Source organism: Chlorocebus sabaeus, chromosome 24 (genome assembly GCF_047675955.1).
Source record: "Chlorocebus sabaeus isolate Y175 chromosome 24, mChlSab1.0.hap1, whole genome shotgun sequence".
NCBI classification, from domain to species: domain Eukaryota; kingdom Metazoa; phylum Chordata; class Mammalia; order Primates; family Cercopithecidae; genus Chlorocebus; species Chlorocebus sabaeus.
The window spans coordinates 34529341-34552088 of record NC_132927.1 but is presented as its reverse complement, the minus strand read 5'-3'; the positions used below and the strand labels follow the sequence as shown (position 1 = coordinate 34552088).

Below are 22748 nucleotides of genomic sequence, written 5' to 3'. Positions count from 1 at the left end.
ATGTGCCTGAAAGGGAGCTCAGCTATTGATCTTCCTACTTTGTTTTAGATTTCATTTTAGCTTTTTCCATGAACTTCTTTATCTCTGTTGTAGATTGATTCACAACTGAAAGCAGTGACAGAGAAAACATTTATTTACTGTCATTTTATTTCTGAGTTCTCTCTTTGCTTTCCCAGTTCCTGAAATAGCATCTGCTCTCCTCCCCCCAAGTTTTTAATCATATCATGATTCTTTTTGTTGTTTTTAAAATAGGGATTTGGTCTATTTTAAAATGTTTTCCCCCCTTTAAGACATCATCACTCCAGAGATGACAACAGCTGTTCAAGAGCCAGATGCCACTTTATCCGTGGTGACACAAGAGCAGGTTGCTACCCTGGAGCTTATCAGAGACAGTGGCAAGACTGAGGAAGAAAAGGAGGACCCGTCTCCTGTGTCTGACGTTCCTGGTGTTACTCAGCTGTCAAGAAGAGGGGAGCCTCTGGCCACTACAGTTTCAACTACAGTCATCCCTTTGTCTTTTGAAGTTATTCCCACTGTGGAAGGTCTGTAAGGGAGGAAATTGGACTTTGTTTTGGGGGTGGATCTCTTCTGTTAAGTGGACAAGGAATAGAATGAGTGAGGCAGCCGACATTGGCAGCCGACGTGCGCGCATGCATACACACACACACACACACACACACACACACACACACCCCTTTACCTGGAAAGGGGTGCGAACCGTATCTTGTTTGAAGAGGTGTGACAGAGCCTAACAAGGACAAGAGTTGGCCGGGTGCGGTGGCTCACGCCTGTAGTCCCAGCACTTTCGGAGGCTGAGGCGGGTGGGTCACGAAGTCAGGAGATTGAGACCATCCTGGCCAACGTGGTGAGACCCCGTCCCTACTAAAAATACAAAAAATTAGCCGGGCGTGGTGGCGGGTGCCTGTAATTGCAGCTACTTGGGAGGCTGAGGCAGGAGAATGGCCTGAACCCGGGAGGCGGAGCTTGCAGTGAGCTGAGATTGCACCACTGCACTCCAGCCTGGCGACAGAGCGAGACTCCGTCTCAAAAAAAAAAAAAAAAAAGGGACAAGGGTTTAGTTTGTAAGTAAGAAGGCTCTAAGGCTCTTCCTGTTTGGTAACTCTGCTGCAAGGAGCCAGGGGGGATGAGGTGAAAACAGTGTGGACCTGAATTTGAATCGCAAATTTGGCTTTCACTAATATTGTGGCCTCAAGCTAAGTTTCTTAACTTCTGTAAGCTTTGGTTGTTCACCTCTAAATAATACCTATCTGTTTTATAGGTTATTTTAAGAATTTGAAATAATGTCTACAAAGTGCTTTCTATATAGGAGGCCCTCAAATGCTCTGATCTGTTGAAGGTAGTGAAGTTTTTAAAGCTGTGTGAAAGCTACTACTGTTCCAGAGTCTCCGGACTTGGGAATTCCTGGGGCTATATTTGGCTGCTTTTAAATTGACATTCCAGACCCAGATCAAGGCTCTTACTCTATAACTTGATTTTGAGAAAGACATTCTGTCTTTCCAAAGTAGTCTTTGAAATATATTTTAATATATTTTTGTTAAATATTTTACCTTTGGCAATATGTAATATAAAATCCTACAACATCCATAATATTGCCAATAGAATAAATGGGAGATTAAAATTTAAAAACAAAGTTCTGATTAGAGATAATACGTTTCCTGGAAGACAACACATTTTCTTGAAAATCTGTTCTTTGAGGAGTTGGATTAATACAGTATGGGAAAGGACAGCTAACCCAAGTGCCAAACTTACTGTACTGTGTGATATTGGTTTAATCATTTCTTGCCTAAAAAGTGAAAGCACATGCTTACATTTGCCATCATGATTATCTTGTGGGTCAAGTCCTGTCTGTTGTGTTTGGCAGAACAAACGGACACAGTCACAGGGCCAGATGAGGAGTTCACACCAGTTCTGGGATCTCCAGTGACACTCCCTGGAATTATGGTGGGGGAACCCAGCATTTCCCCTGCACTTCCTGCTTCGGAGACGTCCTCTGAGAGAAGAACTGTTGTTCCATCGATTACTCACGTTAATACAGCTGCCTCGTATGGCCTGGACCAACTTGAATCTGAAGGTATTCATGCTTTGAAGGGGATCTTTTCAAGGACTGGTTGAGTGAGTCACTGAGCAGATGTTTTCGAGAAAGAATTAAGTGGGAGTATATTCAATCTGCAGTATAGATCAGAGGTCAGTAAACTACAGCTGGGCCAAATCTGGCCTACCACTTGTTTTTGAATGGCCTGTAAGCTAAGAATTGTTTTTACCTTTTGAAATGATTGAAAAAAAGTCAAAAGAAGAATAATATTTTGTGACGTAGAAAAGTTATAAAAATTCAAATTTCAGTGTTCATAAATAAAGCTGTATTGGAACACAGCCATACTAATTCATTTACATATGTGTGTGGCTACTTTTGTGCCACAGCGGCAGAATTAAGAAGCTGTGACAGAGACTCAGTGGCCCACAAAACCTGAAACATTTATGATAGGGCCCTTTATAGAGCAAGTTTGCTGACTCTGCTATTATCTGTGGTTCTCAACTATAGTTGACCATTAGAATTACCTTGGAGAGCTTCTGAAACATCCCAGTGCCTGAGTCACTCTCCAGTGATTCAGATTAAGACGGTGCGGGGGTGGAATCTGGCATCAGCATTTTAAAAGACTGCCTTAGATGATTTCGGTATTCAAGCTGGTTTGAGAATACTAGATTAAGATGGAGATCTTGAGTTTCCCCACCACATTTTCTTGGTTGCAAGTTTTAATATGGATTGTATTTTAACAGCATTGCTCTGGTTATTAATGCTGGGTTATTCTCCCTTAGTAACATCTCTGGGTTAGTCTGTGCTACTATTTGGAGATAGGCAGTTTCTTTATTTGCTAAGACCAAGAAATTCATGCCAAATTGTACTTTCCAAGACATTGGCTTTCAGCATGTCAAAGAAACTTGGGGCACGGCTGCCTATCAACAAATAAGAAGACGAGAAATATGACACACAGTCAATTAATCAGCATTTTGGCAGGTGAATAGCTCCTGGCTGGAGATACAAAATGTCCAAAGATTTATAGAGCAGAATTTCTTAAATTAATCTGGAACACTGGTAAACTTTTGGGCACTCAATTAGCCATGTGTTTACTGCAGTAGAAGACATAGGATGTGCTATTATTTTGTTTTGTCTAAAGCAGGGAAGGTGATTGAGCTAGGTTTGCAGCTGACTCTGTTACAGACTTTGTGGGTAACACTGGTTGGCTGCTGAGAGAGAAACATGACATTTTAGGAGCAGCGTGGAGAATTCCAGAGAAACATGACATTTTAGGAGCAGCGTGGAGAATTCCAGAGAAACATGACATTTTAGGAGCAGTGTGGAGAATTCCACAGTAGAAGGCTGGTTTAAGAAATAGATCAAAGTGGGCTCAGGGGTTAACAGCTCTTGCATTCCACATTAAGATAAATACTGTATGATATGACTTTGAGTTTAGCGTCTCATATTAACTGTCTGTTCTCCTTGATGCCATCTGGAAAAAGCAGGTTTCCCTAAATTAACCTGAGTTCGACATGACAGCTTTACCCAGCAGGGTTCATTAAATCAGAGAAAAAAAATATTTGTGAATAATCCATACTTGTGAAACTGCAGTAATTTTCTAAATTTAGTAGATGATGGCAGTTGTATTGAAATATGTTAGAATTTTCTGACATGCCTGAGGTGTCCTGGGGTTTTAGTTCTTCTAAAACAATTCAATTTTAGCTACTTTTTGATAATATATTTTGTTAGTTTTTGGTCTAAATTATCCTTGTCATGGGTTACAAAAACATTTTTGGTCAAAAGGTATTATTTTTGCTACATTGTTGGGCTTAAGATTTTGAATTAGCACAGTTTTACTCATAAATACCAAGGAGTACAACTTATGTTTAATTAGTATACATTAATAATACCACTGTTAGTTTTATGCTGGTGCATCTAGTCCTCCGAAAGCTGAATTGACTGCACTGATTTAAACAAATCAACCTACTAGACTCCTGGATGTATTGGAGGCCTCCATTTTCAATGCATGTTTTTCCACCTTGCCGAGGAATATAAATGCAGCTTGAAGCTTTGACTGGGTGAAACATTTTAATTCTACCATAAGCTTATGCCTAGAGGCAGGTAATTTTTTTCTTATCTAGAACACTGTATTACTTATGTCAAGTTATCCGCCTTTCTTGTTTTAGTCTGTGTGATGTGTTTATATGTTATTTAAATATCTTGCTTTTCACTAGGGGGCAGGAGCATTTCTCTGGGAAATGAGGTACTTTTCTCCATGGGATTTGGAAAGGGACATCCCTTGTTAGACACTAGACACCAAAGAAGAATGAACCTGTATGGAAATTTCTGAATCCACAGCTCTGTTTATCCTTTAAGAGATAACTGACAGCCCAAATCACTCTAAAAATGATGCCTACTTCCACCCTGTCTTCTTCCTTGCTCCTCACATTTCTACAATATGATGACTGAGAGGGGGTATGAGTTTCCAAGGGCTGTCATAACTAAGTATCACAAATTGGGTGGCTTAAAACAACAGAAATTTATTCTCACGCAGTCTGGAACCTGCACGTTGGAAGTCAAGGTATAGGCAGGGCTCTGCTCTCTCCAAAGCCTCTAGGGGAGGAACCCCAGGGTTTCCTTGGCTCGAGGCAGCATGACTCCAGTCTGTTCACATGGCCCTCTGTGTCTCTGTGCTCAAATTTCCCTCGCTTTATAAGAACAGCAGTTATTGGATTAGGGCCCATCCTAATGACCTCATCTTAATTATGACCCTATTTTCAAATACGGTCACATGCATTGGTACTACCAGTCAGGACTTGAACCTACCATTTTGAGGGACACACTTCAACATGTAACAGGGGGACTGCTTCTGAAGAGTTTGCCAGCTGTCCAGGAAGACAGATGTGCTACCTGAGTGATGTGAATTGGTAGAGTGGGAGAAGTTTTGGTGTGTTTTCCATTTCTTAGTCACTGAAGAAAGCCTGCCTTGATAAGTACATGCCACCTTGTGCATATTTCAGTGTCTTTTATCTTGTCAGCAAAAGTGCAGTTTGATTTTTGAAAGGGTAATGGTTTATTTTTCACCTTGCCTGATACATTTGACTTCTATGTCTGACTTTTTTTTTTAGGGAATAAATATTCTCACAGTGATAAATGTATTATACTCATTTCAGGCATAACTCTACAAGAGCTGTATTCAGTGTCTTTGAACTACAAACATAACAAAAATGTTCTTTTTATTAAAAATAGGATAATGACAAATTTTATACACATTTTATAACTGTATAAATTAAGCTTTGGACATGATCTTTGTATAGGTTGATTTTCTTCTCTTGTTGAATATTAATGTCTTTCCTGCTCCAAAATGCCAACTTAAAATTTCTGATTACTCTTGAAAACATACTTGGAATTTATTTGGGTTAACTCTTTAAAATATTTTAGTACTAATATTTCTTACCTACTTAAAGAAGTCCCACTTTCTGCATATTAGAAATCTGTCTGAAGGTATCTACTTACTCTAAATAAATCAAACTTTTAAAAAATTCTTTCTGTATACCCCCATGGAAGATGGAAATTAATCTGTGCTCTAAAGTGATAATAATAATTCTGTAGAATGGAAGGTTGTTGCTTTGGCAGTTCCATATTCAGAAAAATCTATTGTAGGTCTATTTGTGTCAGATAGTAGGTTTCTAAGAACATGTGGGAGATAAGAGTATAAAAACAGAGATTTCTCAGATCTTGTGATTAAGTCTTTGACTGTCCTCCCTCCCACCCCCCACACTTCTTCCCTTAATATTTGGAAGTCAATATCTAGGCCTTCCAGCTAGCGGGAAGTGGGGAGCCAGTTAGTGCTTGCCATGGTGCAGACGAGACAGGAACAGGAATACAGTGACAGGAACACTGAATTTGCTTGGACTCTTCTGGGTTAGGTCTTCTGCAAGAAAAAAGCAATTCCAGTGTCCCTCATCTGGAGAACTTGAATTCTTGATCGGATTGGTCTTATTTAATATCTTTCTGTGGGCATACATGTTGAGTGTTGAATATAATCCCATGATATTATCCTCAACCCTGTATTAGTCTGTTCTCATGCTGCTAATAAAGACATACCCAAGACTGGGTAATTTATAAAGGAAAGAGGTTTAATAAAGTGAAAGAGGTTCCACATGGCTGGGGAGGCCTCACAATCATGGCGAAAGGCAAAGGAGGAGCAAACTTACATCTTACATGATAGCAGGCAAGAGAGCTTGTATAGGGGAACTGCCCTTTATAAAACCATCAGATCCCTTGAGACTTATTCACTATCATGAGAACAGCATGGGAAAGACCTGCCCCCATGATTCAATTACCTCCCACTGGGTCCCTCCCACGACACCTGGGGATTATGGGAGCTACAATTCAAGATGAAATTTGGGTGAGGACACAGCCAAACCAAATTAAATCCCCATTTCCTCATTTGTTTCAAAAGGCCCACTTATCGCAGGCCTTATGAAACAAACTCATAGTGATTGACTTGCTGGAGAATTACCTCCGTGAATGGTAGCTCATGCCTGTAATCCCAGCACTTTGGGAGGTCGAGGCGGGCAGATCACAAGGCCAGAAGATCGAGACCATTGCAGCTAACACAGTGAAACCCCGCCTCTACTAAAAATATAAAAGATTAGCCCGGCATGGTGGCACATACCTATAATCCCAGCCACTTGGGAGGCTGAGGCAGAGAATCACTTGAACCTGGGAGGCATAGGTTGCAGTCAGCTGAGATCACACCACTGTATTCTAGCCTGGGCGATAGAGCAAGACTCTGTCTCAAAAAAATAAAAAAAAAAATAAATAAATAAATAAATAAATAAATAAATAAATAAATCCAGTGGAGAAGCTATGTTTCTTTCTTTAATAACTTAATTTTTTAAAATACAAAACCAAATATATCCTTTAACTAGTTTTTTCTTTTCTGAGAGTTTTTCCTTGCTTTTCTAAGACTGTTTTGTCTTAGAAAATTTCTGATTTATATTTAGTTTTTAAATGATTGCATTTTTGACATTTTTTTCCCAGCCAGACACCATACATGGGGCAGAAAGCTGTCATTATTTTGTCACTCATTGTTTAATCTATTTCAGAGACCTCCATTTTCTTGCCTTCATGTGTGCACATGTGTGCATGCATGTGTATGTGTGTATTTAATATCATGGTTGTTTTTGTCCTCAGAGAACAATTTCAGTATTTATTTGCAGTGTCTCTTAATTTCCTTTGCTGAAGAGATAGTGGTATTATCTCTCGTTCCTTATCTGGGGTTTCTAGTTCTGTCCCTTTCCGGGGTCTTCTTTACTGATAACAGGAATTTCAGGAGAAAGTCATTTCTGAAAAGTGTGCCTTCATTCAGGTGACTGAATGATATTCTTGGCAGTCTGGTGGCCTTATACTGAAGCCAATATCTTTGTCTCTTTCTTTTATCATCAATCAGAAAAAAATTGGGAAATATATTGTTTAAGTAGCATTAGGAAGAAGATTTTTATTTTTATTTTTGTAGTTGCAAGATTTAATAGAGTGAAAACAGAGCTCCCATACAAAGGGAGGGGACCCAAAGAGGGTAGCCGTTGCTGGCTCAAATGCCTGGGTTTATATCCCGATCATTGTCCCTCCCACTGTGCTCTCAGGCAATAGATGATTGACTATTTCTTTACCTCCTGTTTTTGCCTAATTAGCATTTTAGTGAGCTCTCTTTACTATCTGACTGGTCAGGTGTGAGCTAAGTTGCAAGCCCTGTGTTTAAAAGTGGAAGCAGTCACCTTCCCAGATAGGCTTAGGGATTCTTAGTTGGCCTAGGAAATCCAGCTTGTCTTGTCTCACAGTCCTCCTTCTCAACAGGAAAACTCAAGTGCTGTTGGGGAGGTTGGCCGACGAGCTCTAACTGCTTCCTGATGAACTGGGGTGTAGTAGGGGTTGTGCAGTTGAGATTTCCTTGGGAAGGGTGCCTTCGATGTCATGAACATTGGAGCATGGGCTAGCAGGCCGGTCCAGGAGTTCATGGTAAATTTTAGTTATGGACTGCATTTGGGGCTTCATTTGAAGAACGATTTGTAGTTTTACAGCTTCGATTCTGGAAGAGACAAACTTAACAAAGAGGTTAAAAATACAGGGATTGAAATGTATGGCCTGCAGTGCAGGGGATTATTTCTTCAGCGAACTTCACAGGCCCTGATTATCTGCTTGATAGTTTTGAAAAAGCCTAGGTCCAGTAAATAATGATTTGGCCATCTGATGGGTGCTATCAATGGCTAAGTGAAAGGTTTGGTGAAGGGTTTTAAGTAATTTCTACTGGTTAGCTGCAGGCAAAAGTATTTTTCCTTCTTTGGTGGCTAACCATCTATAGGGGAGGAGAGTACCTCCTTGTGAGGTTCCCTATTCTATTTTTCCTGCTGAGTACTAGGGCTTGGTTTCCCAGAGGGGATTACCCCATACTAGGGGTCCTTCTATAAGCATTTCTAATGGAGGGTCCTGCCTTGAGGCTCTTTTGGCTTCAATATCCACTTGGCAGTTTCCTTCTATTTTCCTTTCCTTTCCTTTCTGATGACCCTGACAGTGTAAGACTGCCACCTCTTTAGGTTTCTGTACAGCCAATAATAATCTCCTAATGACTTCCTGATGTTTGATAGTGTTTCCTTGGAAGTTAAGAATTCCCTTTCTCTCTATATTGCTGCGTGGGCATGGAGGACTAGGTAAGCATACTTAGAGTCTGTATATATACTTATGCTTTTTCATTCTCCTAATTTTAGTGCCCAAGTGAGGGCTATTAGTTCTGCCAGCTGAGCACTAGTTTCTGGAGTGAGGGGATTACCTTCAAGTATTCCGTTATCACTGACCACTGCATACCTCACTTTTCAAAGTCCTTTTTCTACAAAGAAACTTCCATCAGTATACAAGTTGAGGTCGGGATCAGTCAAGGGAACCTCTAAAAGGTCCCCTCGAGCAGCATAGGTTTGAGCAATTACTTGTTGACAGTTATGTTTTATCTTTTCTTTATTGTCTGGAAGAAATGTGACTGGGTTAAGAGTTGCACAAGTGCGCAGTTGCAGCACTGGCCCTTCAAGTAATAGAGCCTGATATTTAAGCGAATGGTTGTCTGACAGTCACAAGTCTCCTTTAGCAGTGAGTATGCCATTCACATCATGAGATGTCCACACAATAAGATCTCTTCTCTGTATCATTTTAACTGCTTCAGATGCTAGGACTGCTACTGCTGCCACTACCTGTAAACAATGAGGCCAACCTTTTGCCACTACATCAATTTCCTTACTCAGGTATGCCACGGATTGCAAGCTCATCCCTTGGACCTGTGTGAGGACTCCTAGAGCTACTCCTGTTTTTTCTGTGACATATAAAGAAAAGTCTTGCCCTGTTGACAAGCTTAACACTGGGGCTTGGGTTAGGGCCTTCTTTAGGGCCTGGAAAGCTGCCTCTGCTTCAGGTGTCCATTTTAATAAATTCAGTATTGGCTTTCTGAATTTCCTTAACTAGTGTATATAATGGTCTGGCTATTTTGCCGTACCTGGGAATCCATATTCGACAGAAACCTGTTATGCCAAGGAACCCTCTTAGTTGTTTTAGGGTTTTGGGATAAGGATAAGCCAGTATAGGCTGGATACGTTCCCTACTGAGGGCCTTGGTACCTTTGGATAATTTTAGCCCTAAGTATTTAACCTGCTGTGAGTAGAGCTGAGCCTTTGGTTTGGAAACCTTGTAGCCACAGGTAGTGAGGAAATTTACGAGTGCTTGGGTGGCTTGATGGCACAAAGTTTCTGAACGGGCGGCTAAAAGTCAATCATCCATGTACCGAAGGACAAGAGTGTCCAGGTATGAGAATTGGCTCAAGTCTTGGGCTAATGCCTGACCAAATAGATGGGTGCTATCCCTGAACCCTTGGGGTAAAACAGTCCAGGTGAGTTGAGATGTTGGGTTTGAAGGATCTTCAAAGGCAAGTAAGCATCGAGAGTCAGGATGTACAGGGATGCAGAAAAAGGCATCCTTAAGGTCCAGGACTGTAAACCACTCTGCTTCCTCTGGTATTTGGGAAAGCAGAGTATAAGCGTTAGGTACAGCTGGGTATAGAAGGACAACAGCCTCATTGATAATCCTGAGATCTTGCACGAACTCTCCACTGTCCGTTGGGTTTCTGTACTCCTAAAATTGGAATATTGCAGGGGCTATTGCATGGTTTTACTAGGCCTTGGGCTTTTAGGTCCTTAATCTTTTGGAGTCCTTGTTGGGCCTCAGGTCTAAGGGGGTACTGCCTTTGATAGGGAAGGGAGGCAGAATCCTTTAGTTTAACTTGAACAGGATGGGCATTCTTTGCTTGTCCATATTGTCCTTCTGTTGCCCAGACTTCAGGATTAATTCCTTCCTCAAGCAGGGGACAACAAACGGGTGTTCCTTCTCCTATGTTCAGGTGTATAATGGCCCCTGCTTTTGCTAGAATGTCTCTCCCTAATAAGGGAGTGGGGCTTTCAGGCATAATTAGAAAAGCATGTGAAAAGAGTAAAGTTCCCCAGTCACAGCTTAGTGGCTGGGAGAAGTATCTAGTGACTGGCTGTCCCAGGACCCCTCGGATGGTGACAGATCTGGAGGACAGTTGTCCGGGACAGGAGACTGAGACTGAGAAGGCCTCACCAGTGTTCAGGAGATAGTTAACCTCTTGGCCCTCAATGGTCAAGCATACTCGGGACTCTGTGAGGGTGATGGCGTGGGCTGGCGCTTGCCCCGGGCACCCTCAGTCCTGCTGCTGGATCATCTCGTTAGTGGCTTCTGACTCAGAGGACCTTCATCCCCTGGGGCAGTAGGCCTTCCATTGATTCTGTTGACATAAGGGGCATGGACGAGGGGACGGCTTATTTCTACTTGGACAATCTTTTTAAAAGTGTCCTTGTAGACTGCACTGGAAGCAAGCCCCATTAGGCATTTGATTTGCCTAGCCTTTCCCTTTTCCAGAGGCTCCAGAGTCAGCTTGCCTGAGGACCATGACTAAAGTGGCGGCCTTTTTTATTTTTTATCCGTTTGTCCCGTTCCACCTGCTCCTCCTCATCTCTATTATAAAAAACTGAGGTTGCCAAGTTCAATAGGGTTTCTAAGTTTTGCTCCCGGCCTAAGGCGGACTTTTGAAGTTTTTTTCTAATGTCTGTAGCTGACTGACTGATAAACCTATCCTTTAAGATTAGTTGACCTTCAATAGAGTCAGGTGACAGAGAGGTATGCTTCCTCAATGCCTCCCTTAGTCTCTCCAGAAAGGTGGTAGAATTTTCTTCTTTTCCCTGTGTTATGGTGGACATCACTGAATAATTCGTAGGCGTCTTCCTAGTTTTCCTTAGTTCTTCTAACATGCAAGTTTGCAAATGTCTGCGGCACCAATCTCCATGTTCTGATTTTGTGTCCTAATGAGGATCTACACTGGGCACTGCCTGCTGGCCTGTGGGGAATTGTTCTCTTTCTTCTGTTGTCATCCTATCATTGACCTGACTGAGATAACAGAGATCACCAAACTCTCAGGCTGCAGTTATGGTGGCACTTCTCTCATTGGGGGCTAGTGTCTGATTTAGCAGTAACATTATATCTCTCCATGTCAGATCGAAGGATTGTCCTAACCCTTGTAAAACATCAATATAACCATCAGGGTTATCTGAGAATTTACCTAGGTCTATTTAATTTGTGTTAAGTCTGAGAGAGTAAAAGCTACATGCACTCTGGCTGGGCCGAATTCTCCTCCTCCCACTGTTTGGAGGGGGCATAATCAGGGAATATTGACACTCCTTGGTTCATTGTTTACCTCTTTGTCTATCTCCTTGTGGACCGTTTGGGTTGAAGGGGGATCCTTATTAGTTGGAGGAGTCAGGAGGACGCTGGGGTAGGGAGGTAGACTCTGAGGGCTTCCTGTAGGGCATAAATCACACTTTTTACATAATTGCGAGTTGTCTTTTTTTTTTTTTTTTTTTTTTTTTTTTTGAGGCGGAGTCTTGCTCTGTCACCCAGGCTGGAGTGCAGTGGTGCGATCTCCACTCACTGCAAGCTCCGCTTCCCGGGTTCACACTATTCTCCTGCCTCAGCCTCCCGTGTAGCTGGGACTACAGGCACCCGCCACCGCGCCCGGCTCATTTTTTTTAATGTATTTTTAGTAGAGACGGGGTTTCACCGTGTTAGCCAGGATGGTCTCGATCTCCTGACCTCGTGATCCACCCGTCTCGGCCTCCCAAAGTGCTGTTATTACAGGCGTGAGCCACCACGCCCGGCCGCGAGTTGTCTCTTAATGAAAAGAAAGTTTGTACATATGGCACTTCACACCATTTGCCTTCTTTTCTACAAAAGAGGTCTAGCTGTAAGATGGTGTTATAATTTACACTTCCCTCAGGAGGCCAGGTTTCTCCCTCTTGAAGAGGATATCGTGGCCAGGCGGTACTGGAGAAGAATATAAGCCATTTTTTTCTTAGCGTCTGAGGGTCAAATTGGTCCTAATTCTCCAGAATACCTCTTAGGGGCATTTTTGCCTTGCGGGGAATGTTTCCAATCTGAAAAAAGAACATAGGGATGCCAGCACCCCTGGGCATTTTGCGATGAGCATTAGTCCCATAGCGTCCTCTATGGTCCTAATGCTTATTCCTTTCCAGGGTGCGTAACCACCCATGGACCTCCACTTATTGGACTTGTTACGCTCACCAATGTAGCGATATAGCAGTCTTGCACCCCTTTTCCCACCTTCTTGACCACAAAGAAAGGGGTCTGGGCTGCTGGATTCTAGTGGTCCTTTATCAGCATGCCCAACATTGCCTTCCTACTCAGGGGTGAGTCCTAGAGCTGGGCTGGGTTCCTGAGTATTTCATAACAACCTAGCTGCCCCATCAAGATGCATTCCTGTAGACAACAGTTCTTATGCAAATTCATTTCACAGAGGGTGTAGGTAACCTTTTGAGTCAGGAGTGAGATAGTGAGATAGTCTTTTTTGATTCTGTAAGTACTTTAAGGCTTGACTGAGTGCAAACAGCTCGCACGTTTGAGGAGACCAATTAGGCAATTTTTCTAACTCTGCTTCCACAAGAGTCTCCGTATCAATTACTGAATACCCATTTTGGTTTTTCCCCCAATCACCTGGGAGGAACCATCTATCGTCCTGTCCTGAAGGGAGTTCCTCCTAGGTCTGGTCAGACCTTTGTATAGTAACTAAGATTTAAATCCCCTATTAGGAAATCTGCTGGGTTAAGGAAATTATCAGTGGCTGGTGTTAAATTACCTTTTTCTAACAGAATAGCCCCATACTGTAAGATTTTTTGAGTTAGTAAGCTACCTTTTTGCTTTTTGACTTAGTTCTGAACTGGTGAGGTGGGCTCACAGTGAGGTTTCCTCTAAAGGCTGATTTTCTACTTTCTTCTGTTAGCAAAGCAGTTGCCGCTACAGACTGAATGCATTTGGGCCCCCCCGCGGGTTCCTGGGTTAAGGATTTTTGATAGGAAGGCTACTGGTTGTCAGTGGCCTCAGTGCTTTTGGACTACGCCCTTATTTACACTGACAACAAAGTGGTATTGGAGTGTTATAGGGTCATGGAGAAGACCTTCAATTATCAATTACAGGTTTTAAATTTACCCTGGCCTTTAAAGGAATAGGGCACACGGTTTTTTTTTTTTTTTTTTTTTTTTTTTTACTATTTCTATCTTTCTCTTTTTCTCTTTGATTCCCTCTTTCTCTCTCTCCTCCGTCTCTCTCTCTCTCTCCTCCGTCTCTCTCTCTCTCTCTGTCCTCCGTCTCTCTCTCTCTCCTCCGTCTCTCTTCTGTCTCTCCTGTCTCTCTCTCTCTCCTTTGTGTCTCTCTCTCTCCTTTGTCTCTCTCTCTCTCCTCCATCTCTCTCTGTCCTCCATCTCTCTCTCTCTCATCTCTCTTTCTCCTTTGTGTCTCTCTCTCTCTCTTCTATATATATCTCTCTCTTTCCTCCATCTCTCTCAGCCATTTACAAACTTGGGGCCCTGGCAAGGGTTGTAGGGAATGGGTCCCACATAACTGCCCATGTCGAGAGCTGTATGCCTAAATTGGAAGGGACACCAGGGACAAGACTCCCCGGGTTTATAGCCTAGATGCCTAAGGATGCAGTGTAGAGCTTCCCTAGATCCCTTTGGAGTTACAGCTTGCTAGGGGAAATGAAAGTCTGAACTGTTAGCACCTAGGAGGCAGGGATCAGAGGAAGTAGATTCAGAGGTAAGGAGAATTTTGGGGCTACACTTTCAAGAAAGTCGTGGTCGGGACCCAGGAGGTGTGGGTCAGAAGGAAAGGTAGGGGTGCACGCATGGGTGACTGTTGAGTAGAGACTTCTGGCTGTGCCATGATCTCAACCGGCTGATGCCGGAGGGAGTTCGGGATGACAGCTTTCTGTCTCTAGTCAGCCGTCAGCTTCCCCAGGAAAATTGAAAGTGGAAGCTGGCTCTAGGCAGACCAACATCCCCAACACAGAAGGGTTAGGGGTTGTTAGAAAGCCCTTCCCCAGATAGCCTCACACTTGGGTCTTAAGTCCAGCAGCCTTGCTAATCGTTTTTAACTGGCCGACAGGTGGCTGGCATTTTCCTCCAATTCTACGGAAGGATAGGACAGAATACCAAGTGAAAGTGGTCCAATATTACTCACCACTTTGGGGGTTCCTTTGTGGTCGCCAAAAGGTTACCAGGGGGTCCTTGCTCCCAGAGGTCCCAAGATGGTGGCGGGCCGCTTCCAAGATGGTGACAAGCCTCGTGTTCTCTGACCTGGGATTCTTGGCCTCACGGATTCCAAGGAATGGAATCTTGGACCATGTGGTGAGTGTTATAGCTCTATTAGAAGCCGTGGGTCATGTAAGAGAACCATGGAACCCAGTGACTAGTGTTCAGCTTGATTAGGACGAACCCGGGCACTTAGCTGTGCAGGAACAATGGCAAGCCTTTAGCCCGATCGGGAGCAGCAGTGGGCACCTCGCTGGATCAGGAGCACAGTGGACACCCTGCTGGATCCAGAGGGATGGAAGTCAGAGTTGGGTCTGCAACGGCGGCAAACAGCAGTGATGGACGGCGAGCGAAAGCTCAGCTCGAGCCGTAACAAACACGGACCAAAAGAGTGCAGTTGCAAGATTTAATAGAGTGAAGACAGCTCCCATACAAAGGGAGGGGACCCAAAGAGGGTAGCCCAAGATATTTTTCTTTAAAGATCCACTGAGGATACTTAAGAGCTCATGTAACTTTTATGGGAGAAGTGTCTGCTTTTTACCTGCACTTTAATTCACAAAATCAATTGTTTTGCCTTCCTCATAATTACTCATTTTGAGACTCTTTTCTTATTATTTCTCAATTCTCATGGGAAAATTCTCAATTCTCAACTTAGAAGGCAGCTAGAATGGATGAATGATAAAGAGTATTCAAAATCCCATCAGGAGGCCATATTTATAAAACCGAGTTTGGATGATTTTTCCTTTGGTTGCTGCTGTGTGGTATATGATGTTAAAGATCAAGAAGAGTGTGATAGGTTTGAACTGTCTCCTGCTACTTGTGATTCTGTAGTACGAGATTATGAATGTTCACTCTGTGTTAAGAATGGGCACGAGTATTGGCTTTTGTTCTTGGAAATGCTTTGGATTCTGCTTTAATTTTGCCTCAATGACAGAGCCACTTAACTGATACACAGTGGAGATGACATGGAAAAGAGTATTCCATGGAATATGCCCTTCATTTGATTTTAAGGATGAACTCAATGCTGGCTCTTTCTCCTCCAGATGCCTGTTCTGTTGAATGGGAATTAAATAAAAAATAATTTTATAACTATTTACATGATCACATGAAACATCTAATACTTATTGCCAAATATGTTGGGGAAGGATGAGGTTTCCTTTTCTTGTTTTTATTTTTGTGTCATTTTAAGTGTCTTACATGACAGATTATGAAACACAGAATTGCTGATGATTTCGGTTATCTGTTGCCTCTTCTGGTAAGTCATTTTGTTGTCTTGTCCTGAAATCATTGTGCTTTCTTTGGCATTTATGACAGAGCTCTATTCCTAAGTACCTGCATGCTCTGTGGGTTAGTACATCCATTACTTAGCACTCAGAATGGGCATCACGTTTGCGAATAATGCTCACATAGCCCGTGGTATTTCAAAAATATTTAAAGTCAATATTGTGAGGTATTGCCATAAAGCTGTGTTCACAAATTCTGCTGTTGAAGAAAGATACCTGACATTTACTCTCATTTTTCTGGTATGCTTTCTTGCCACAGGGAATTCATTTATTGGTATAATTGCAATTAAGTAAACTTTGTAGAGTTGGTTCCCCTCATCTGTTTTGTGTGTGTGTGTGTGTGTGTGCATATATGCCTTTTTTTGCCAGTCCAGCGCTGCTTAGTAAGTTTACCTTAGGCAGTCATAAAATTATACAGAATGGCTCATGATGATAAAGGATTTAGCTTTGTACATATTCAGTGGTTTTATTTATTCTTTCATTTATGTGTGCATTTAACAAGTATTTATTTGGCTATTCAGATGATACCAAGAATGATTGTGGGTGGATCTTGCTCTTAAGGGAGCGCAAGTGCTAGTAGAAGGGGTAAGACAGATACATACAAAACAGAAATGCAAATAGAAGTGAGGACTAAACTCTGATTTTTTAATCTTGCCCAAATTCCTATCTAAGGAATAGTCTTGGCCTACAAATCATAAATTCTCATCAGATGGGTTTTATTTAATCCTATATATCGTGACTTACTTTCCAACCTGACTCTGGCATAACAGAGGAAGGACAAGGAAGACAAGGAAGAAAACAAAAATATTTTACCCCAAAACGTGTTTCTTTGCCATATCTTGAAACGGCCCTGCAAAGCTGTCCTTTGTGGGGGAAAATGCGCTTCTGTAAAGAATCTCCATTAACAGAGCTAGATCTTTTTCTTCCAGACCCTCCCAATCCTAAAGAGATTAACTAGGCCGGGCGCGGTGGCTCAAGCCTGTAATCCCAGCACTTTGGGAGGCCGAGACGGGCGGATCACGAGGTCAGGAGATCGAGACCATCCTGGCTAACACGGTGAAACCCCGTCTCTACTAAAAAATACAAAAAACTAGCCGGGCGAGGTGGCGGGCGCCTGTAGTCCCAGCTACTCGGGAGGCTGAGGCAGGAGAATGACGTAAACCCGGGAGGCGGAGCTTGCAGTGAGCCGAGATCGCGCCACTGCACTCCAGCCTGGGCGACAGAGCGAGACTCCGTCTCAAAAAAAAAAAAAAAAAAAAAGAGATTAACTAAAATCTGAATAGGGAACATTTGTCACCTATTGTTTCTAAGGGCAGCCACTGTAAGACTTCAAAAGACCTTTGGTCTCCACAACTTTATCTTAACCTGAACATTCCCTTTCTATCAATTCCAGGTCTTCCTGACCACCCTGGGCACATGTTCTCAGGACCTCCTGAGGGATGTGTCATGGGCCATGGTTACTCATGTTTGGCTCAGAATATATGTCTTCAAATATTTTACAGAGTTTGACTCTGTTCATTGACAGAAGGCAGAAAGGACCACCAAAAGAGGACTCTAAGAGTCAGGAGAGAGAAAGGACTCTATGAGTCAGGAGAGACTTTAGTTCCATCCTAGAAAAACGCTGGATTGGTGTATATCCCTGTGTGTCTTTGTGTGTGTGTGTGTGGCATGGGGGAGTGTTTGTGTTATAGATTTGTGTATATATGTACAGTAATGTGCTGTATGATGAAGTTTTGGTCAACAACACACCTCATATATGACAGTGGTCCCATATGATTATAATATTGTACTTTTACTGTACCTTTTCTATGTTTAGATACACAAATACCATTGTGTTACAGTTGCTTACAGTATTCAGTACAGTAACATGCTCTACAGGTTTGGAGCCTAGGAGCAATAGGCTATACCTTATAGCCTACGTGTGTAGTGGGCTACACTTTCTAGATTTGTGTATGTACACTCTATGATGTTTGCATCATGATGAAATCACCTAATGACACATTTCTCAGAATGTATTCCCATTGTTAAGTGATGTATGACTGTATAATTTTATTGACAATTGTAGAAAAATGAGTGGGAACAAACCTAACCATATGGAAACAAATTCTAAAGAGTGGTGAATAGGTACCATATACGCCACACTAGCAATAAATTATTTTATAGCCATGCGTCAACCAAGTCATAGCTCACTGGTTAGATGAATTATTTCCTAAGAATAGCTTTTAACAACTGGAGCAGCTGCTTTTCCAGGAAGAAGAGGCAATCAGGTGCTCAGCCTCAGGCTAATAAATATCTAGTTTACAGTAAACTAGGTATTTCTATAGAAAGAGATACATGTCTCTTTTGAGGGTGATGTTCAGATTCCTGCCAAAAGGATTTGTTCTGACTGTTTAATCTGGGCACAGACTCCAGGGTTGAGAATCCCTATGGGCAGTGGTCCAAGCAGGGCTTTCCATGTGTGGTGGCTTTTGTGCAGATGCTGAGGCAAACCCGTAGCTTGGAACTAGATGTGAGTGGTAGAAATTTCAAAGATATTTTAGATGTTTGCAGAAAATTAAGGCATTTTCAAAGGCATGATTTTTCAGTATGAGGATAGACATATGTAAGTATTCTTTGATTGTTAAACATGAGAATTTTATTGCATTGGAGGACAAACCATTACAAACCTTAAAAATGTATAGAATAATGTGTGGATGGCATCGACTGCGCTTTATCAAGCTGTATTCATAGCCATGAAGTTTTGCCATCGAACTACCTCTTAACATTTAAATGAATGTGTATCCCTGAGGGAAAAGATTAGAAGAAAAATGTAATACACCAATTTAAATGGCCTTACAAGATTTAAAAATTATCACACTTGGAAGCATTAGATTGTTCCTGAAAGATTTATATTGATTTTGCCCTCATTTACCAGGGTCTTTTCTTCTCCAGCCGTTCTGCCTCCTTCTACATTGCTTATCTCCAGACACAATAGGCTACAGAAATTTCTTCTTCTATTAAGACAGCATAAAGAATCTGCAACGTTTTAGCAGGAGAAGGAGATTCTTCAGGTGGGCAGGAGCCTGGCTGCTCCCTCTGGATTTTTTCAAGGTGTCTGCTTCACATGCTCTCTGAGGAATCCTGTTTCCTATTAAAACTCTGGCTCAGGAAGAGATGTACATCCTTTCACTTGTTTCAACCGAAATTAGTAGAAATTTTTTAAAGACCTGGCTCAAACCTAAGGGAACACAAAGCAAATAAACTGAGAAAGTGAAAGAAACAGAAAATAAATTAGATTTGCCAGGTACAAATTTCTATCTGATCTTCGCTAATGAGTTTCTAGGGCTTATGGGCCCTGACCCATTCCGTGCTCTGTCTGAGTGTTTTATATTCTATTCCCAAAGCACTGGAACAATATTTCAAGCACTTTGCCAGACTTTCTGGCATTTCAGTGCTTGCCTATTTTTTTTTTCCCTATGTAAAAGGTAAATTTCTCATTTTCTACTCCCCACCCCTGCCCCTACATAGAAGAGCCAAGACCAAGATATAAATTTCTCCTAGGGCTCACCACCAAGTAGTAGTGAGCCCCTACCCTCTGCATACAAATTGTCTGTCCTGTTTACAGGTTGAAGGACACACGTTTAATTCCTAGGCAATGACAGTCCTACAATTGTCATGATTAATACCATGTACATGCCACTCTTCAGATAAAATTCCATCCCAGTTAAAGGTATGATTCATTTCCAGGCAGTATAGCACTGTTCTCACCACACAAGAAATATACCCATATGAGTAAAAGATCATTCTGTCACTTTCTCTAGCAAATAATACTCAGAGCTTCTCTGCTGCATAACCGGGGAGCTATGAAGTTAAGAGGCCAGGAAAGAAACAGAAACAATTCAGCTCAAACCTTTTCTCCTCTGTGAAGCCTCCTGGACCACCCAGCCCACACTGATGAGTAGAATAAGTGAATAGAAAAAAGCTCTCTCCCAGCACTTTGGGAGGCCGAGGCAGCAGGATCGCTTGAGGCCAGGAGTTTGACACTAGTCTGGGCAACATAGTGAGACTCCACCTGTATAATTTTTTTTTTTTAATTAGCTGGGTGTGGTGGCATGTACCTATAGTCCCAGCTGTTCAAGAGGCTGAGGTAGGAGGATTACTTGAGTCCAGGAGTTCGAGGCTGAAGTGAACTGTGATCACACCACTGCACTCCAGCTTGGGTGATAGGGTGAGACCGAGTCTCTTAAAAAAAAAAAAGTTATACTCATTTGAAACATATACGTGACATAACTTAATGAAAATTGGATTGGAATTCTATAAAGGCATTTAAATATTTATTTTGAAGAGGAAGATAAAGTGTTGTTCAGTTTATTTCCATTCAATCAACATATACTGAGTGCTTATTCTGTGTGAGGCACAATGCTTGATCCTGGGAAGTGGGGCATAAAGATGGATTAAGGTAAAATCTCTGCCTTCAAGGAGCTAAATGCATGCAAATATGATAAGACAAATGCATATTTCCACAAATTATTATGTAAGCCTCATTTTACATTTTGAAGGGGAAATCTACTTTCATACATATTTTTGTGTAGTCAATAACCTAACTAACCTAGAATTTATATTTTGAGTGTATGTGGATTTTTATATGCAAGTTTTGTATATGTTTGCTTAAAGCAAGTAGTCCTTGAAGATGACTGAATTGCTGAAGAGAAAGATATTATTCCAGATGGCTCGGAATTTATAGATATAATATTAGTATAGCTTTGTGTTTCTCTTTATAGCATACTTGAGAAATAGAATAAGATTTCTGTAGTCTCGTTTTCTAGAGGGAAATATATGAAGCTGTCATCTGAATCAAAAGTGAGTTATTTAATGAGCAGATGTTAAGCCAGGCACAGTGGCTCATGCCTGTAATCTCAGCTACTCGAGAAGCAGAGGCAGGAGGGTCTCTTGAGCCTGGGAGTTCAAGACTGCAGCGAGCTATGGTTGTGTTACTGTACTCCAGCCTGGGTGACAGAGCGAAACCCTGTCTCTAAAATAAAGGAGCAAGTATCGAACTCTAGAACTTGTAATTATTGCTATAGGGCTCTACCAGTATAACTATGGGGCAGGATTTATAGAAGATAAGGGATAACATACCAATTATATGGGCTCATGGCTGAAAAGGAGTTGTTGTGAGCAGTAAATGCGAAGGTACTTAAGTTAACTGGTATCTTCAGCTTGTTAACCAGATATAGGCAATGCTATTATCAAGAGCAGAATCCTCAAATTTAGAAAAAGTAATATTAAATGAAATAAGAAAATTATTTAATTATTTATTTGTTTGTTTATTGTTGAGACAGGGTCTCGCTCTGTTATTTAGGCTGAAGTACAGTTGCGCAATCACAGCTCACTGCAACCTTGGCCTCCCAGGCTCAGACAATCCTCCCACTTCAGCCACCTGAGTATCTGGGACTAGAGATGTGCAACACCCCACCCAGCCAATTTTTGTATTTTTTGTAGAGATAGGGTTTCACCATGCTGCCCAGGCTCGTCTCAAACTCCTGGGCTTAAGAAGTCTGCCTGCCTTGGCCTCCCAAAGTGTTGAAATTACAAGTGTGAGCTCTTTCACCCCAGTCAAGAAAATATTTAAACAGCTGTCTGAAATGGAAATTGAATCCAAAACATTATGCCACTGGTGTTTGAAGTGGACTAGCTTGTCTCGAGCCTTTTTATTTTCTCATGAATGTACCTTTTGAATATTGTTAAGGCTACAATGGAGGAAATTTTAAATTATTATATTTACTATTACACAGTGAATGGAAAATTTGAAATTTAGTAAAAATTTTCAAGAAATTTGTATAGATTAATAATGTAGTTTAAAAAGTCATGGTGATGAGGCATTTACCAAGGAGATAACTGAATAAATTAACAGACATGTTTAAGGTAATGTCTGTTTTTTTCTTTCAACTTTTAGGTTTGGGGGTACATGTACAGATTTGTTATATGGATAAATTGTGTGTCACTGGGGTTTGGTATACGAATGATCCCATCACTTAGGTAGTGAGCATAGTACTCGATAGTTTGTTTTTCACTCCTCTTCCTCCTTCCACCCTCCACCTTCAAGTAGGCCCCAGTGTCTGTTGTTCTATTCTTTGAGTTCATATTTACTCAATGTTAGCTCCCACTTATAAGTGAGAACATGTGATACTTGGTTTTCTGTTCCTGTCTTAATTTACTTAGTTTGATTGCCTCTAGGTACATCCATATTGTGGCATAGGGAATGATTTTTTATGGCTGCATAGTATTCCATGGTGTATATGTATCACATTTTCGTTAGTCTACCATTGTTGGGCATCTTGGTTGATTACATGCCTTTGCTATTTTGAATAGTGCCGCTATGGACATATGAGTGCATGTTTTTTTGGTAGAATTATTTGTTTTCTTTTAGATGTATACTCAGAAATGGGATTGCTGAATCAAATGGTAGTTCTGTTTTAAGTTCTTTGAGAAGTCTCCAAACTGCTTTCCACAGGGGCTGAATTAATTTGCATTCCCATCCACAGTGTACAAACATTCCCTTTTCTCCATAACCTCACCAGCATCTGTTATGTTTTGACTTCTAATAACCATTCTGACTGGTGTGTGTTGGCATCTCATTGTGGTTTTGATTTGCATTGCTCTAATGATTAGTGATGTTGAGCATTTCTTCATAAGTCTTCTTTTGAGAAGTATTTGTTCTCGTCCTTTGCGCAT

At 41.6% G+C, this 22748-nt stretch overlaps 1 protein-coding gene across 2 annotated transcripts in view; it reads left to right on the top strand.

The window, feature by feature from the left end:
• ARMH4 (armadillo like helical domain containing 4) overlaps window positions 1-22748 on the top strand; it is a 156593-nt gene that overhangs the window by 18599 nt on the left and 115246 nt on the right. For both annotated transcript variants that reach the window (XM_037984043.2, XM_007986802.3), the window contains exons 3-4: window positions 291-542; window positions 1883-2092. In XM_037984043.2, coding sequence (XP_037839971.2) covers window positions 291-542; window positions 1883-2092 — 462 coding nt within the window. The remainder of the gene's footprint in view (window positions 1-290; window positions 543-1882; window positions 2093-22748) is intronic.